The 19,243-nt window shown below is 41.7% G+C and overlaps 1 protein-coding gene across 2 annotated transcripts; it reads right to left on the bottom strand.

Annotated features, from left to right (window-relative positions):
• Positions 1–218: 218 nt before the first annotated feature.
• Positions 219–16,012, bottom strand: LOC122539970 (gap junction gamma-1 protein-like). Of its 2 annotated transcripts, none has more exons than XM_043675208.1 (2): positions 15,396–16,012; positions 219–4,091 (listed from the first exon to the last, which is right to left on the bottom strand). In XM_043675208.1, the coding sequence occupies exon 2, from the start codon at positions 4,061–4,063 to the stop codon at positions 2,891–2,893; it is 1,173 nt and encodes a 390-aa protein (XP_043531143.1). In that variant the 5' UTR covers positions 4,064–4,091; positions 15,396–16,012; the 3' UTR covers positions 219–2,890. The 2 variants fall into 2 exon arrangements, with proteins under 2 accessions (XP_043531143.1, XP_043531144.1); XM_043675209.1 differs by lacking the exon at positions 15,396–16,012 and adding an exon at positions 14,858–15,384.
• Positions 16,013–19,243: the final 3,231 nt, after the last annotated feature.

Here is a 19,243-nt window from a genome sequence, read left to right as displayed (position 1 = left end):
GACCACAGTCCTCACTTCTGGAATTATTCTGATGAATCTTTTCCTAAAATGTGGTGTCACAAGCTGGACACAATGCTCGAACATTGGTGTAATTAAAATCAATGATGTTTTCAGTGTTCACTCTGTCCAAGCACAACAGGTACTCGAAGTTGACTGAAGTCCCATACAAATTGATGAAGGAAATCATTTGAGGTTTTGGATACACAAACACACACCAGTAAGAAGATAAGGCAGACAATATATTGAACAAAACCTCTATTTGCAGTTACAACTTTGAAGTATTTTTGAAACATGCAGAAAACAGACATTCAAACTTTTTTCTCCAAATACATAGACATGTATTTTTTTTAAAAAAACATCCATCTGTTTCATATAAAACGAGAATAATTTGCATAGATGTTGCAATGACATGTTATATTTACTTAGACAACTGTGTAACACAATTAAACGACAATGCACATTTTCACTGAAACAAAATACTTCTCCTGCAGTTTGGAATGTAGCATGAAGTCTGTTTTTTTTGTAGGTAACAGCAACATAAAAAAGCACCTGTTTCTGTTCCTTATGGTAATATCATTGTTTTTGTAAAGTGACTCACTGAAATCACCACATTAGACAGTTTTACCATTTGGCACTCCAATTACTTTGTTAAAGATGTGCTGTGTAGCTAAATTCAAAAACAATTACATAAAAAGTACACTTATTTTTACACAGTTCAATATTCTTGAAAATATTTAATGTTTTATCTCTTTCCCTTTTAGCTAGAAACTACCCTTTGTAGAATACTGCTTTAATATTGATTCACAATGGTGCTTTCAACCAATCAGAAGCAACCTTTTCACCATGAAGTGAACAATCAGAAGGTGACAATCAGAATACTGCCAATAACTGGAACAAAGCCCTACTCTGTACCTAATATTACTTGGGCTCATTAAACTTTCCATTAAAAATATATAATGATGCTTAAACTAAAAATGTTCCTTATCAGCGATTTCTCTATCAGTTTGACCTAAAAAAAAACACTTAACCAAGTACAAGGTCATATGCAATAGACTGAAACCAACCAAAGGCATTCTTCAAATGTTACAATTTGTTCTAGTATATAAAAAGGTACATTTGGTTCCTTGGAAGTCAGAGTTGACTGTTTTTCGAAATACTATTTGAAGACAGTGGATTTTAATTTGGCAATTCCATTCTTAAAAGTACCAAAGGGGAACATCAAAAATTCCTTACAAGAAATGTAAAATACAAAATAAGCAAAGGATATTTCTCCTAAATGTGTGTCATTAAGCATATACTAGGATAACTTGTATTCCAAATTTGCCCTAGATGATATATATATTCTACACAAATTGTAAACATCTGCTTTTAAACAATAAAGCAATCAATATTGGCATTCAGGACACTGCCATTTAGAAAATGAGGGTCATAATTAAGATGATCGAACCATTTTATAAGCTTTGGAACACTAACTTAAAAATGCTGAGTCATCAAAGTAAATGTGATGGCTTCTTTTTGGAACGGATTGACAACTTTAGCAAATATTGATGAAGCTCAACAACTGATCATATAATGTTCACTTTGGTTAACCAACTGTGAAAATAAGAAACAAGCGATATTTGGAAGTCTTCTCTCAAGAAACCTTACTGCCTAACATGCTATGGTAATTGCCTGCTCTTTGCACCCTCATCATTCTTCAGAAAAAGCATCTTATTCAGGAACACATCAAAATATTGTAGTTCCTAAGTTCTAAGATACTGTGGTACCAACAATATATTCCAGAAACATGCTCTTTTACTCAAAATGCATACAATTCAAAATTAAAACCGAACATCTTCTGACTGAAGATGAAAAATAAAAAGCTGCATTTCAAACAATAAGGATAATTTAGCATCATCAGTCTCTTAAATAGAGAACTTTTGATTTATGAAGTGCCTCTATTAAGTATCAATTTCAAACCTTATCCCATTTGATTTCAACATATTTTTGTGCTACTTGCTTGTCTTCCTTCTCATTATGTAGAGTACTCCATAACTGATTTGGCAATACGATCATGATTACAAATCAAGTTTTGGACAGTGCGATTCCTTGAATGTATCAATGACACCTCAAATTAAACATTCCTACCGTTATTTTACAGTAACACAAGCCAAAACACTAGACTCAAAAGAGATTCTGCAACTATAACAATCTACATTACATCAAGGAAAACCTATTGTAATCAGACATAATTTTGACAAAGTGGGAATTATCCAAAGAGACAGCCATTATTCTCAAAGTGTTGTATAATGTGTCTTATTTGAAGTCAGTATCTGGTCTTGGTAAATCATTATCCTTAAATGTTGTGTGCAAGTATCAATATATAAAAAAAAAAGAAGTACTATTGACCTGAATATCTAAAGAACACCTTTTTACACAAAATTCTTCAAATAACCTTTCACTAACTATGCAACACAGGCTGTAACTACAACTGGCCTGTATCTTATGTTTGTTCCTGCCCTTTCGCCAAGGCACTTATATATTGCTGAATAGTTAGAGCTGTATTCAGTTTTCAAAATACTTATGCCCAACTCAAAAATACAGTAACTGGAAACAATAGGTACATCAAATCCAAGAATTGCAATTAATTTACTAAAGTCTACCGAACAGAAGCAACCTCCCATTTAGCAGAGTTCTTCAAAACAAAGCTTAATGTGTAGCAAGTTCCAATGTAGACCTCCATAGATGGAGTCAAAATAAACTAAACCTGTAGTAGGTAACACTTTGTTTTTCATGAGCTGGATCTCAGATGCTTATTTACCTTAACTGACAGAAATGTATGAACTATTCATTGATAATAAGTTAGCTTCAAGTCCACAAGTAACTGAACTAATTGAGCAACAAAAAATTATCAAATCCACACGGAAGTTTTCCCGTCTCCAGATTTGTTGCTTATGCTGCTCTTATTTGATCCAGACTTTTTCTTGTCGCTGGGATGGTTCGAGGGGTTATTGTGCTCATTATAAGCCTTGAAAGCCAGGTCCAGTTGCTCCTGAGCCATTTTCAGCTGTTGCTGCACACTTTCCAAGTTGAATGGGATGTTCTCATCATTACTACCATATTGCTGCTCTTGAGCAATATTTGCCTTATTTTGTTTGCAAGCCATTTTAGCATTTGACAATTCGGTGTATGGAATCTGATCTGGTTTGACTGCAATGTTGTAACCTGGGGGAGCTGAAGGGGTATTCCACGTGTATGGGTAACTGTAACTTGCCTCCGTCATTGAGTTTTGCTTGCTTCGCAGTATATCCCTGATCATGCCAAATCCCAAATGAATCAACTCCCATATGTCTATTATTAAACAAAGACAGCTTACTGCATACATTATTAACAGAAAAATGGTCTTTTCTGTTGGCCTAGATACGAAGCAGTCTACTTTATGAGGGCATGGAGAGGTTTCACATTGATATTTCGCTGCCACCTTAAAGCCATATAAAATATACTGACCCACAAGAAAACTCAACTCAAAGGCAGTCCTGGCGAGCAACTGCATCACATAAATTTTCATTAAACCATCCCTTATTATGAGACGCCTCCCATCATGCTTGGTCGGGTGTTTGTGGTCTTGGTTCTCTTTATCACTGTGCAGTTCTATCTCTGGATATAGAATGGGATCCTCAATGTTGTCATCTTCAGCTTCCTCCAAGGCACGGTGCTGTCTCCACTGCACTGCGTACTGGTGTTTCTTTGGCTTACGCTGTCCATATTCATGATCTTCTGCTGCAGCAATTTTGTGGACAGCATAACCCAGATATATAACAGACGGAGTTGCAATCAGGATTATCTGGAAAACCCAGAATCTTACGTGGGATAATGGAGCAAAGGAATCGTAGCAGACATTCTCACAACCTGGCTGCTGGGTATTGCAAACGAACTTGGTCTGTTCGTCATAGTAAATAGATTCTCCTCCGACCACTGTCAGCACAATGCGGAATATAACAAGGCAAGTCAGCCACAATTTGCCAACAAATGTGGAATGGTTATGGATTTCCTCGAGAAGGCGTGTCAGAAAACTCCAGCTCATGTTATTCAATCAGATTCCCAATCAGCTCCTGCAACATAGTAAACAATTTTTATTAAATCACAGAATAAAGCATTTGTCTGAACAAGTTTCAAGATAATACTAAATTAACTTTTCATTAAACAATGTTATAAAATCAACAATGTAATTTGAAGGACCTGTAAAATGTTTTTGTTTTTATTAAGATGTTCACTGGGTATGAGCATCGCTGGTTGGACCAGCGATTAACATCCACGCATATGGAACAGGCAGTGGTGAGCTGTCTTCTTGAAGCATGTGGTGTAGGTAGGTGCCCATTGGCAGGGGGAGTCCAGTATTTTGACCCAGCAACAGTGAAGGAATAGCAAGATATTTCCAAATCAGAACGGAGTGTGCCTTGCAAAGGAATTCCCATTTATACACTGCCCTTATCCTTTCAAGGTCAGGGCTTTGACCAACTCTTTCCCACCTCAGCCTCATTTTGAGGCTTGGAAATTGTCACGAAACCTCAAATGAGAGGTGGAAGTGATACAGGAAGATCTGCGAGCATAAACGGTCCTGCGTAAGACTCACTGTTGGTGTGGACACAGCTATTATAACTCAACCATGGCACCACAACACACAATGTTGTCTCAAAGCTTATGACCCCAACGTTCAACACACAACCCTAACTTTGGGAAGTTCTGTTCTAAGTGGTGGAGGTCCCACTTTGGAAGGTTTGCAAGTTGAGGAGCTTTGGTGAATTTATGAAGAACATTTTGTAGACTGCTGCTGAGAATATGTATCAGGCATGAGCAAGCAGAGAAAGGGTTAAGTTTTGGGTTTTGTGAAACAAGAGGTTCAGCTGAGCATGACTCAGATCAGATAAAAACTTGAGTTAACAATGAGGTGCTGGAGGCAAGGGTAATGGGTTAATAAGGTGGAAAAGCAGTCATTATGTTAAACCATTTAACAATATTTGAAGCAATCAGTATGTAAGGTCAGTTAACAAGGTGAAAAGTATTCATTATGCGAAGCCAGTTAAGGTTAACAACATTCATTGCGTGACAGCAGATGGTTTAATCTTTACTATTGACACTCGCTGATTGTAACGGTCACCCAATCAATATGTATGTTGCCTTACCTGGATGCTCCTCCCTATAAAATGACTATATAATTCATGAAGAAACTGCTATTCCAGAGAAGACCGTGAATTCATGTCTCTGTGCACATGGGTGGTCATTCTCTCTCCCTCCAGGACCAGGAATAAAAATGAAGGAGGTAAAACTATACTGTGTCTCTGAGCGTTTTGCTTCGACTGAAGGGGGGCAAATGGGACGATGCTGCCACTGTGCTTTGGCAAAGAAGGGATTGAATGTTTAATCCAGCAGATGGGGGTTCCGATCAAGCAACTACAAGTAGATGGCAAAACTGACGGAAATTTTAAATTGTCTCTGAAATGTAAAGCAAACACCTGAAAATGAAAGCGGGTCACGTTTGGTAAGGCACTTCTGATGAAGTGAATGAAATAGAAAGGGTACAGAGAAAGAAAAATGTTTGAGGTGGAACAAGAGAGGGACTATGACAGGCAAAGAATCCAAGAGTATAAGAAAGAGAGAATGCGAGAGTGAGTGCAAAAGGTTACAGCGAGATAATTTATCAGAGAAAAAAAACAAGTTGTTGAAGAAAGACGTAACAGTAAAGCTGAACTGTTGCTGATACTTCAGTGGGATTCTATTTCATACATTGAACATAGAACAGCACAGGCCCTTCTGCCCATGTTGTGCCAAGTACTTATCTTAATCTAAAATGAACCTAACATACACACCCCTCAATTTACTGCAGTCCATGTGCTTCTCCAGCAGTCACTTAAATGTCCCTTGATGTATCTGACTCTACTACCAGCGCTAGTAATGCATTCCAAGCACTCTCTACATAAAGAACCTACCTCTGCCATCTCCACTATACCTTCCTCCAATCACTTTAAAATCATGACCCCTCTGTGACAGCCATTTTTGCCCTGGGGAAAAGTCTCTGGCTCTCTACTCTATCTGTGCCTCTCATTACCTTGTACATCTCCATCAAGTCACCTCTCTTTCTTCTCTCCACTGTGAAAAGCCCAAGCTCATCAACCTCTCTTCATAAGACATTCCCTCCAATCCAGGCAGCATCCTGGTAAATCTCCTCTGCACCTTCTCTAAAGCCTCGACATCCTTGCTATAATGAGGCAAACAGACTTGGACCAAATATTCTAAGTGTGGTCTAACCAGGGTTTTATAGAGCTACAGCAAAATCTTGCGACGCTTAACCTCAATTCCCCTGTTAACGAAAGCCAAGACAGCACACGTCTTCTTAACAATCCGATCAATGTGGGTGGCAACTTTGTACATGGATCTATGTATATGGACTCCAAGACCCTGCTGTTCCTCCACACTTCCAAGAATCCTGTCTCTAACCCTGTATTCAGCATTCAAACTCGACCTTCCAAAATGAATCACTTCACATTTATCCAGGTTGAACTCTATCGGCCATTTCTCAGCCCAGCACTGCATCCTGTTAATGTTTTGTTGTAGCGTACAAGAGGCCTCAACATTATTTACAACACCAGTGACCTTTGTGTCATCGGCAAACTTACTAAGCCACCCTTCCATTTCTTCATCCAAGTCATTTATAAAAACTACAAAGAGCTGAGGCCCATGAACAGATCCCCGCGCGACACCACTGGTCACCGACTCCAGGTGGAATACTTTCCATTCACTACCACTCGCTGTCTTCTTTCGGCCAGCCAATTCTGTTTCCAGCCAGCCACGTTTCCCTGTATCCCTTACCTCTTAATGTTCTGGATGAGCCTACTATGGGGAACCTTATCAAATGCCTTACTGAAATCCATATACACCATATCCACTGCTCGACCTTTGTGAACGTGTCTCGTCACATCCTCAAACAACTCAATAAGGCTTATGAGGCATGACATGTCCCTCATAAAGTGATGCTGACTATCTTTAATCAAACTATGCTTTTTCCAAATAGTCATACATCCTATCTCTCAGAATCCTTTCCAGTACCTTGCTTACCACAGACTGACTGGTCTGTAATTCCCAGGGATTTCCGTATTCCCTTTCTTGAACAGAGGAACAACATTCGCCTCCCTCCAATCATCTGGTACTATTCCCGTTGAGGGTGAGAATGCAAAGATCATCGCCAGAGGCACAGTAATCTCAGTCCTCACTTGCAATAGTAACCTTGGATATATCTGGTCCGGCCCTGGGGACTTATCTATATTGATGCTTCCCAGAATTTCCAGCACATCCACTTTCTTCATATCAATCTGTTCAAGCCTATTAACCTGGTCCACAGTGTTCTCACTATCAACAAGGTCCCTCTCGCAAAGGAATGCTGAAGTAAAAATCTCATTTAAGGCCACCCCTACCTCTTCAGACTCCAGGCACAAGTTCTCTCCACTATTCCTGATCGGCCTTACCCTCTCTCTTATTATTCTCTTATTCTCTCTGTTAGGGATTGCTATTAGAACAAGAGACAATGTATCCAAGAAAGCAGAAGTCAGAAAACAGGAGGAAAGGAAATATAGGGGAACAAAAATTGTCCTCAAAAACTAAGACAATCGATTGTCATTTCGTTCAGTGATAATTACGAATCAGATTATGGACTAAAGGACTGCTTTAGGACTTCAGAGCAGTAAATAAACACAGTACTGAGGGAGTGCTCCAATATCAGAACTGCCACCTGGGAGTTTCTCTCAGCAGAATGCAAAGGAGCCCTGGTTCCATTTGACAGGCAGGGGATTATACTGCTGTCCTGGTCAAAACTCAACAGATTTACCTGTTCAATTATCTCATTTGCTGTTTCTGTGGGACAGTAATGCATACAAATTGATTGCTCCAAAAACAATAACTCTTCAGGTGTGAAACATTCTGGAAAGTCCTTAGTATCTGAAAAAGACTGCAGTCTTCTGTTGATAATTCAAAGCCTTTTATATCCCCAAATTAAAATGTAGGGATCAGGGCCCCACAAGATACAGTTCCAAATCAGTGGTCGTTTGCAACTCACACTGTTCTGGGACACGGGGAATTTGAAATGGAAACTACTCTTCTTGTAATATCTGGGCTCTTCATAAGGTGGAGCCATAACACTGTTGAAACTTTATTGCTGGAACAGCACAGCAGGTCAGGCAGCATCCAGGGAACAGGAGATTCGACGTTTCGGGCACAGGCCCTTCTTTAGGAGCCATAACACTGCAATGGGACAAAACTATACACACAGGGATGGAAACAGAGAGCAAGGCATGCCTATAATTTACCTTTGAAATAGCTCATTCATTGACTAATTAATAAATAGTTAAAAATACACTTCACAGCAGAGACAGTCACTGAAAGGAGGCTGACCGAAAGCTTGTATGCTCTAATAGAGGGGAATGTGGAGATCAAGAAGGGATTCCAAAGCATAGGATGCAAGGGATTAATGGCATGACCACACTGATTGGGCAAAGAGAAAATGCACAAAAGGATGAAACTATAGCAATGGAGACACTCAGGAGCTCAACGAGGGAATATCTTTCAGTATTATATGGGGCGCAATTAATATGGGTGACTCAGTGGTTAGCACTGCCACGTCACAGTACCAGGGCTTGATTCCACCCTTGGGTGGAGTTTATATACACTCCCTATGTCTGCATGGGTTTCCTCCGAGTGCTCCGGTTTCCTCCCACAGTCTAAAGATATGCAATTTAGGTGGATTGGCCATGCTAAATGGGCGGCACGGTGGCACAGTGGTTAGCACTGCTGCCTCACAGCACCAGAGACCCAGGTTCACTTCCCGTCTCAGGCGACTGACTGTGTGGAGTTTGCACATTCTCCCTGTGTCTGTGTGGGTTTCCTCCGGGTGCTCCGGTTTCCTCCCACAGTCCAAAAATGTGCAGGTTAGGTGAATTGGCCATGCTAGATTGTCCGTAGTACAGAGGAATGGGTCTGGGTGGGTGCACTTCGGCGGGTCAGTGTGGACTTGTTGGGCCGAAGGGCCTGTTTCCACACTGTAAGTAATCTAATCTAAAAGTAACCTAATCTAAATTGCCCATAGTATCCAGAGATGCGCAGGCTAGATGGATTAGCCATGGGGAAATACAGGGTTACGGGGATGGGGTGGGATGGAGTGGGGTCTAGGTGGGATGCTCTTCTGAGGATTGGTGTGGATTCAATGGGCCAAATGACAGATAAGGTCTCAGTTTAATGTTTCTTCAGGGTACCTCCAACAGCGCGCACTCCTTCAGTACTGCACTAACATTTCAAGCCCTGGGGCAAGACTTGAACCCAAAACCTCATGACAGAACTGGTGAGAATGTTACCAACTGAGCCACGACTGACAGTCATAGATTCATACAGCACAGAAACAGACCTTTCAGTCCAACCAGTCCATGCTGAACATAATCCCAAACTAAATTAGTCCCACCTGCCTGCTCCTGGCCCATATCCCTCCAAACCTTTCCTATTCACGTATTTATCCAAATGTCTTTTAAACATTGTAATTGTACCTGCATCCACCACTTCCTCAGGAAGTTCATTCCACACACAAGCCGCTGTAAAAAAATATTGCCCCCATGTCTTTTTTAAATCTCTCTCCTCTCACCTTAAAAATGTGCCCCCAGTCTTGAATTTCCCCATCGTAGAGAAGAAAGCAATTACCATTAACTATCTACACTCATCATTATTTTATAAACTTCTAGAAGGTCACCCCCAACCTCCTACATTCCAGTGTAAAAAGGTCCCAGCTTGTCCATCCTATCTTCATAACTCAAACCTTCCATATTCAGCAACAACCAGGCAAATCTCTTCTGAACTCTCTCCAGCTTAATAATATCCATCCTATAACTGGGCAACCAGATTTTTTTAAAGTATGACAGTGAGAAATGCAGTACTTCTGGAACTGGTGAATGATTGTTAGGTCTGGGAGGACAAGTTGTTAGGAGAACAGGATTTGGCACTGGGAAGGAAATGGGTAACAGAATTTTGGAATCACGGGAGTTTTCTGAATGCCAGAGAATAGGTTGACTGTAAGGAGACCATTGCGATAATCAAGTCCAAAGAGGACATAATTATGGATGAGACAAATCAGCAGCAGATAAGCAGGATAAAAGGAGGCAAGAGCTGGTGATATAATGGTAGAAACAGACAGCTTCTTCATTAGAGAACACATGGGGTCATGGGCTAAGTAGCCTGCACAGATTCCTGAGATTGTAAGAAATCTGGCTCGATCTGAGACAGGGGCCAAAGAATGTAACATAACATTGTCTTTGGACTGTGCACAAAATCAATCAATTTTTTTATTCATGGGATGAGGGCATTACTGACTGGGACTGCATTTATTTCCCATCCCTAATTGCCGAAGGGCAGCTAAGAATCAACCACATTGCTGGGGGTCTGGAGTCACACGTAGGTCAGACCACGAAAGGATGGCAGCTTCCTTCCCTAAAAGGCATTAGTTGGGTTTTTCCTAACAATTGACAATGGATTCACGATCATCAACTCCAGATTTTTATTGAATCTAAATTCTACCATCTGCTGTGTTGGGATTTGAATCCGGGTCCCCAGCACATTACCTAGGTCTCTGGATTAATAGGCTCGCCATTAGGCAGCCACCTCCCCTCGTGCTTAACTGGGGGTGGGGTGCATGTCACTGGCAAAGAGGACACAGAGTTTATGGCAGGATCCTACACCATGTTTAACTGGAGAAAATGATGGTTAATCCAAACAAGGATTGCAACAGGACTCCAGCAATGCATAAACAGCATAGATAGCACAGCTCAAGAAGGGTCACAAAGAGTCATGGTGGTCATCACTGTGGATGCTGCCTATGATATTGCCAAGGGCTACATTTGAAATTTTGTAATTTGTTCAATGAGTGGGGAGATTGTAGACAAGGCCAGTAATTTACCATTCAGCAGGTGACACTGAGACACTTCTTGAAATGCTGCAGTGAAGGCAACGCAGAATGCAATGAGGGAGAGGTGTTGTTAGGATGAGGAAGAGGAAACGGACAAATGGATTCTTCAGAAATAGGTGACAGCAATGGATGAGAAGCCTCTCAACATGATTGGATAAATAAGATCGAGCCAAGCAAAGCAATCTACCTGAAATTTAAAATAGAAAAGATTTGACAAGGATACTCAATTGTGTTAATGGTCCCAGACAATCTTCATAGAGTCCTATGTTCCAAGCCATTTAATATTTCAAACTTGTTCCACCATTTTTAAAAATTATTCATTCATGGGATGTGGCCATCATAACCAGGCTATTACTAAATGCTCATCTCTGCTTGCCCTGGAGAAGTTGGTGGTGATCTGCCTTTGTGAACCACTGCAATCCTTATAGTATAGGTATGCCCACAGGGTTTTAAGGAAGATGATTATTCAAAGATGTTATGACTAAATAGGACACTGGTTCAATTATTTGTAATACAACCAACTAACAAAAATTTTCCAACCTTAGATTTAAATCATTAACTGAGCTCAATCCACTGTTTTACATGAGCAACAGTCTTACCAATACTTTTTATGAACTGTTTCCTAAATTCTCTCCTAATTAACGTGGTTCTGATTTTTCTGTCCCCTTATCTTCAGACTCTCTGCTCCAGCAGAAAAGCTTTCTATCTGCCCTGTCAATTTCTTCCAAAATCTTAAAAACTCAACTTCTGGAGAGACAACCCAGACTCGGAAGGTGATAAACTGATTCACAGGAAATAGAAGGGAAAAGTGAGGCAGTAGTTTAGAAGGGCAGGAGAGATGAGGGTTTTTCTTGAGAAATTGAAATTAAGACAGTTGCTTTGGATAACCTCCTGAGACAAGTGCATTCTGAAGGAAGAACGCCTCATCTTCCGCCTCAGAACACTTCAACCCCAGGGCATCAATGTGGACTTCACTAGTTTCCTCATTTCCCCTTCCCCCCACCTTATCCCAGTTCCAACCTTCCAGCTCAGTACCGTCCTCATGACCTGTCCGACCTTCCAATCTTCCCACCTATCCACTCCACCCTCCTCGCTGACCTATCACCTTCATCCCCACCTCCATCCACCTATTGCACTCTTCGCTACCTTCTCCCCAGCCCCACCCCCACTCCCATTTGTCTTTTCACCTCAAAAGCTCCCAGCCTCATTCCTGATGAAGGGCTCCTGCTCAAAACGTCAATTTTCCTACTCCTCAGAAGCTGCCTGACCTGCTGTGCTTTTCCAGCACCACTCTAATCTTGCGTGCATTCTTCACACTGGCCCACCTAAGTAGTGGGGCAGGAGATGTGGCAGGCAACAGTTTAATGGAAATAGGGCAAAGGAATTAGATAGGGACCCTCTTGTGGAACAGTGGTAGAGTCCCTATCTCTGGATGGGGACACCAGGTTCATACCCCACCTGTTCTCGAGGTTGACTTGGGAAAAATAGGTCAAAAATCAAGGAAACAGGAATTGGATGACAATGACACAAAAAGCACTGAGGCAGCACAATGGAAATATTAGATACACTTGATAGAGATGGGAGTTTGGGATTAGATAGTTCCGAGTCAAAGATTGGCTGCGTGAACATCAGACAACGCTAAACGGATAGTTTGTGACTTGAGGTCAATGAGCTGTATTTGTTAGAGATAAGGATGGAGTGAGTAAGATAAAAAAAACACAGGAACACAAAGAAACTATTTAGGTCCTCAGGATTAGGACTGTTGTAAGCTCCAGTTAACTATGTTTGACCCATAACCTGTTCATGCTCTTAACTAATAAAACTGTACAACTCTGGTTGCCTTCTGGGTGAAACCAAACCTTCTATAATGCTTTGGGTTAAAAAGTGCTTCTTGCTTTCAGTCCTTAGTGTTTTCACTCTCACCCTGCGATTCCACATTCGTGTTCTGGCTGGCCTGATCAGAGAATGCAGCTTCTTCATTTCTACCCTAGCAAATTCTTTTAAACATATTGAATATCTCAATTACTGCATCCCTTTCTCAAGGAAAACATACAACTTTATGCAGGTAAAAACAATGACTGCAGATGCTGGAAACCAGATTCTGGATTAGTGGTGCTGGAAGAGCACAGCAGTTCAGGCAGCATCTGAGGAGCAGGAAAATCGACGTTTTGAGCAAAAGCCCTTCATCAGGATGCCCGAAACATCAATTTTCCTGCTCCTCGGATGCTGCCTGAACTGCTGTGCTCTTCCAGCACCACTAATCCAGAATACCACTTTATGCAACCTGTTGTCTTTATAAAATAACCCTTTGGCCCCATTGTAATTTTGATAAACCTTCTCTGTTCCCCCTCTAGGCCCATATATACACACATGCTTGGGGCAAGGGGTTGGGTGTCACTGACAAAGAGGACACGTAACGTTACACCGTGCATATGGGTATTATTCACAAAGCTCCCATGCAAGCAACTGCAGTGTCCAGAACTGAACTCAGTAATTCCAATATCGTCTAATCAAGGGCTTTGTACAACTGAAGCATAACTTCCTTTTCTATTCCACACGGTGACAGAATAGAATTTAGTACAGTGTGGTCTCTTATCATGTTCATGTTCCTTTGTAATTTCCTGATTACATTTAGACAACTTAACCCGCCTCTTAACTTCAGTCAGCAGTTGGATTCAAGAGCAAACCCTTGGAGTTTCTCAGTATCTAGTTCTTCAACTTCCCAAATGACAAAGCTCAGTGTTAGAAGAGACAGAAACTATTATAATTGCTCCTCACCAGTTCATTAGTATTAGCAAATCAGCATTGGGAACATACAAATGTGGAAAAAGTAGTGATTGAATTATCCGACTATGACTGTCTAGCAAAGTATCTTCAAAATATAATAGCCCTATAATTACAAAAGCAACTGACCTGTAATTAGCAGCAGTGAAACTGACAATATTGCTATAAATAATCACTAAACCATCATTTAGAGAGATTAAATGTAAGGGTGTACAGTTGAATATCCTCTACAATTCAAAGTAGCTCTAACTTTCACATGTTACCCTTGTCTGTAAAGTTATGGAAAGGGCACTTTCCTAACCACAATACTACAAAAGTTACAGCAACAGAGACATCAGCAAAATAACTTTATCTAAAGCAACCAGATTCATTTTGCCTGCAAGCAATAAACTGCAGTCAGAAAGTTCACTCCCAGTGATGTCAGTTAAAGTACTTGTCCACAGTCATTTCCTCAACCAAAATAGAAGGAGGACATGACTAAGGAAGCACAAACTGCAGATCAGGCTAGTTCATCTGTTTACTCACCCCTGGCCGAGTACCCAGTCATGACCAGAAAAAAATAATAAAAAGTCTTCTGTGGGTGTATGCTTTACATGCCGACGGAATAACTAACGGGTGAAATAAAATTGTATGATCTTCAATTTCCCTTCATCTCCATTGCCCTATTTCCAAGGGGTTTTATCTCCAGCTACAACTCTAGCTCAGAAAATATGTGTTTAAGGTACAGAATATCAACAAACATATATCAATTTTCAAAAACGTAGAGAGAGAGGGGGCTAAAGTATAAATGTTTTTGATAGCTGCCTACATTAAAACATTTGTATGTAGGATTAGACGAACAATACGAAACATATGACTAACTTTACGACAAAATGATCAGACTTGTGTTAACTTCACGTTTGGAGTCATGCTGATGCAGACAGAATAACAGCTTTCCCTGAAAACGGTACTTCGTGTATGTATGAACAATTATTCAACTTTAAAACTACTGCAAACAATTCCCAACCCATCGCAGTGAAAATGGAACCACGTCCCGTTCCCTCTCATTCTTGGCATTCCGATATTTTCCAGAAACCTATCGCGGGTGTCGCAACACCATACCCGGGAAAGCAGACGAGAAGCCAATGATTCAGTGGTAGGTCTCGACGCGGACAATAAAGTCGGAAACAGCAATGTACTTTGCTTTCGTTTGAATATATGCAGTCTGGGGGAAAAACAAAACAACGGCAGAGCGCGAAAAAGAGACAGACAAAGAAAAGCAGACAGGAAGAAAAAGTTACAACTTCAACATGTAACGACTTTGACAGTAACAAGGCGATTCCCTGGGAGCGTTAATGCTGGAAATAATACAATGCAAAACTTTAAATTAGTAGAGAGGATCTGCCTTTCTCCCATTTCCAGCCCGGAATGTTTCCCTCCCTTTCTCTACCCCCTTCCCCCACTCCTGAAATTACACAAACTGTAACTTTCGGTCGAATGCATCATTTCATTTCAAAGCCTAAAACCGTAGCAACGATCTGCAGTAGGAACATCTCGGAGCTGCATTTGGTTGTTTGCAAACGTTAGACAAGAATGTTAAGCCAGGCCGAAACTTTGTTTTCAAAGAAAAGTAATTTTTTTTCCCCCAAAAACTTCTTACCTCTCCCTATTTCCAGACAGACCAGCGGCTTCCCACCGTCACTGAGGGAAGATTTTAACCTCCTCCTAGGACTAGCCTCGAACCCTCTCCCTGTGTCCCAAATCATCCCGTTACCCCCCTGGTTGAGAGCAACACAGTCAGGTAGGGCGGGATTTCCCTGAGCGGAAACTCTCCTCCCAATCCCGAGCTGACAGTAGAAGCGATTGCAAATATTCCCAAATATAACAGGCGCATCGAGGACTGCCATCTGACTCCCAATGGCTGTAGCATCTGTTTCAATAGCGCTGGGGCACAAAGTTAAACGAATTTTATCCTTTTACTGAGTTTTATTTTCCCACTTAAAGTACGTAAGAACGTAAAGTTACACCGCACACATGGGTACTATTCACAAAGTCCCCATTGCAAGCAACTGCATGTTTCAGTTTTCGTAAAGCTAAGCCTGGCTAGTCTAACTAAAGTGACAGACGGTTAGAAGGTCTGTTGCATAACATTGAGGTCATTGGTTGTTTGGGAAAGGTTTTGGCTGAAATCTTCCCAATTCCTGATCATCAGATTTTAAATGTTGTAGTAATTGGGATTGTAAAGAGGTCAGAGTCAAGATTGGAGTGGTGCTGGAAAAGCACAGCTGGTCGGGCAGCATCCGAGGAGCAGGAAAATAGACATTTCAGGCAAAACCCCTTCATCAGGAGGTCAGCCAGGTGGACATCATAGAATATGAGTTCTCTGATTGTGGCTGTTACTCTGATCCAATCAGAGACCCCTAGCTGACAGACATAAACTGGAGTCTCACCCGGGTGTTTTCCTATCTTCCTGGTGGTGGAAATTGAATAAAGATGGGTGCACTTTGTAAAATTGCTGTCTCTTGTATGTAGCTGTAAATGTAACTGTGTTGTAAACTGTTTTTGTAATTTGTTTAATAAAATTAAAAAAAATAAACTGGAGTCTCAGGGTTTGGGCTCTGGCTTTGCTGCCCCTCTCCCTTGTAAATTACTGTATCTCTATATACAGCTTCTGGATTAGTGGTGCTGGAAGAGCACAGCAGTTCAGGCAGCATCCAAGGAGCAGCGAAATCGACGTTTCGGGCAAAAGCCCTTCATCAGGAATAAAAATGTCAATTTCGCTGCTCCTTGGATGCTGCCTGAACTGCTGTGCTCTTCCAGCACCACTAATCCAGAATCTGGTTTCTGTTTTTACCTCTGTATACAGCTGTTAATGTTAATTGTTTATTTGTAAACTGTACTGTTTAATAAAATAACATAAAAATAAACTGGACTCTCATGTTCTGCTCACACTGAAGAAACCAGTGTCAAGTACTATGCACATGTAACTAAAGGGTGACCTGGTGACGGGATACCAGCCTCTGGAGTTATTTCAGTGGTGATGAGAGTGGAACTATTAAAGGAGTCAAGGCCACCCTGCATGTTGGCCAGGAGTCAAGTCCACCCTGCATGTTGGCCAGGAAGCAATTCCACGATTCTGCAAGGTCCACCTAGTGCCATTTGCCTTCCAAGCAAAATGAGGCTGGAAAATGAAGGAATCATCAGTTTGTGGAATGGGCAGCACAGGTCATACCAATTGTGAAAGCTGACTGGACACTTTTAACAAATGGTGAACCAGTTCTCTCAGCTGGATAAATACCCAGTCCCTCGCATAGAAAACTCATACGCAAAGCTAACATGGGGATTGTCCTGAATGAAGCTGGACGTGAGCCATCCGTACCTGCACTTCCAGTTAGATGAGGATTCCCAGAAGTATGCTACAATTTTTACCCATAAAGGGTTTGTACTAATATATGAGACTGCCATCTGGGGTATCATCAGCCCGTGCCATTATTCAGTCATGATAGAAAAGCTGCAAGGATCTTTTGCAACAAATGGACTCCCAGACATTGGGCCATATTTACCAGCAGCGACTTTGAGTATTTTCTAAAGTCGAACGGCATTTCGCATTTAAGGGCAGCTCATTACCATTCACTGTATCGTTGTCTGGCAGAAAGAGCGGTCCAAATTTTGAAGGTGGGGTTATAGGAACAGCCCGCAGCATCAGTCGACACCAAACTGTCCCGGTTCCTATTTGATTATAGAACCACCCCTCACACAACAACAGGGATAGCTCCAGCCGTGTTGCTAATAGGGAGAAGACACTGCATCAGGTTGAATCTGATCTTCCTGGACCTGGGGGGGGGGGGGAGGTGAAACGGCAACAGGAAGGCTAATGCCAGACACAAGACACCGCTAAGCAAGGGAGACAGTTTACTTCAGGGGAGTGAGTTTGGTGCTAAAACCATGGAAATGGCCCTGCATGGGTAAGAGTTATGGTTGACGCAAGGTCACGCCCATGACATTCAAAGTTTGGGTAAATGAGGCAGTCCTGACCAAGCACACGGACCACATGCACAATCTCAATCAGAGCAGGTTCAAAACATACCCAGCCCCTCAGGTCATCCGGCAAGATTACCAGAACCTGTGGGTCCTCCACCTCTCTCTAGTGTCGAAGAAACTTTGGAGTCTGGGGTGGACAGGGTGAATGTTGCAGCCTCGACATCTTTACTGCCTGAAGAAGAGAATGAATTTCTTCCGAGATGCTCGGGGCACAAGAGGCAGGCTATGATCTGGTTCATGCTGACCGTATCCGAAGCTGAGTCAGAGGAACGGGGCCCGGTGTAAAAATGCCCCAGGAGAGGCGACTAGAAAAAGAGTAAGTCTATGTCTCAAACATAGAGAGAGATATAGTGAGTGTAACAAGGTCATAGAATAAGAGTTCCCTGACTGGGGCTGTTAACCTGTGTCCAGTCAGGGACCCCTGGCTGACAAAAATAAACAGGTGTCTCACCAACATCCTGGAGTTGTTCAGGGAGAGGTGGGCGCCGCAGGGAGTGGAGTGCATCATTTCTCCCTCCAATTCTATTTTGATTTAGTCCCTACCCTCCCCTTCACTGTTTTTGATCACACAAGCACTGCCCTTTGATGTGAAGGGCAGTGTTTGTCACTGGCCACCCGGGTGTAATAAAAAAATATATATAAACAGGAGGTTGACTATCAATAATATAAATATCTATTTTGATTAAAAAAAAAACAAAACAGGAGTGTTTACGTTAGAGCCCGGGTAAAAGACGAAAAAATTTTTAAAAAATTAAAAAAATAAACAGGTGTCTCACCAACACCCTGGAGTTGTTCAGGGAGAGGTGGGCGCCGCAGGGAGTGGAGTGCATCATTTCTCCCTCCAACTCTACTTTGATTTAGTCCCTACCCTCCCATTCACTGTTTTTGATCACACAAGCACTGCCCTTTGATGTGAAGGGCAGTGTTTGTCACTGGCCACTCGGGTGTTTTCCTATCTTCCTGGTGGTGGAATTTGAATAAAGATTCGTGCACTTTGTGTCTTTCACTGTGTCTCACACCTGCACACACACACCATGGGTGCTGGGGATAAAATAAGCACTACCGCACTTAGGTGGTAGTGTAGGGGTAAAAAAAATAAACAGGAGTCCATAGCCCGGACGGAATTTCACATTGGCCCCAAGGTCCCGTTAAAAAAAAAAGTGCTATATAAAAAAAAACAGGGGATCCCTACCCTCCCCTTCACTGTTAAAAAAGAGAAAAAAAAATAAACAGGAGTCTCACCAACACCCTGGAGTTGTTCAGGGAGAGGTGGGCGCCGCAGGGAGTGGAGTGCATCATTTCTCCCTCCAACTCTATTTTGATTAAGTCCCTACCCTCCCCTTCACTGTTTTGATCACACAGCACTGCCCTTTGATGTGAAGGACAGTGTTTGTCACTGGCCACCCGGGTGTTTTCCTATATTCCTGGTGGTGGAAATTGAATAAAGATTGGTACACTTTGTGTCTT

Source organism: Chiloscyllium plagiosum, chromosome 33, assembly GCF_004010195.1.
Source record: "Chiloscyllium plagiosum isolate BGI_BamShark_2017 chromosome 33, ASM401019v2, whole genome shotgun sequence".
NCBI lineage: Eukaryota > Metazoa > Chordata > Chondrichthyes > Orectolobiformes > Hemiscylliidae > Chiloscyllium > Chiloscyllium plagiosum.
The sequence above is the reverse complement of the archived record's forward strand: the minus strand, read 5'-3'. Positions and strand labels throughout refer to the sequence as shown.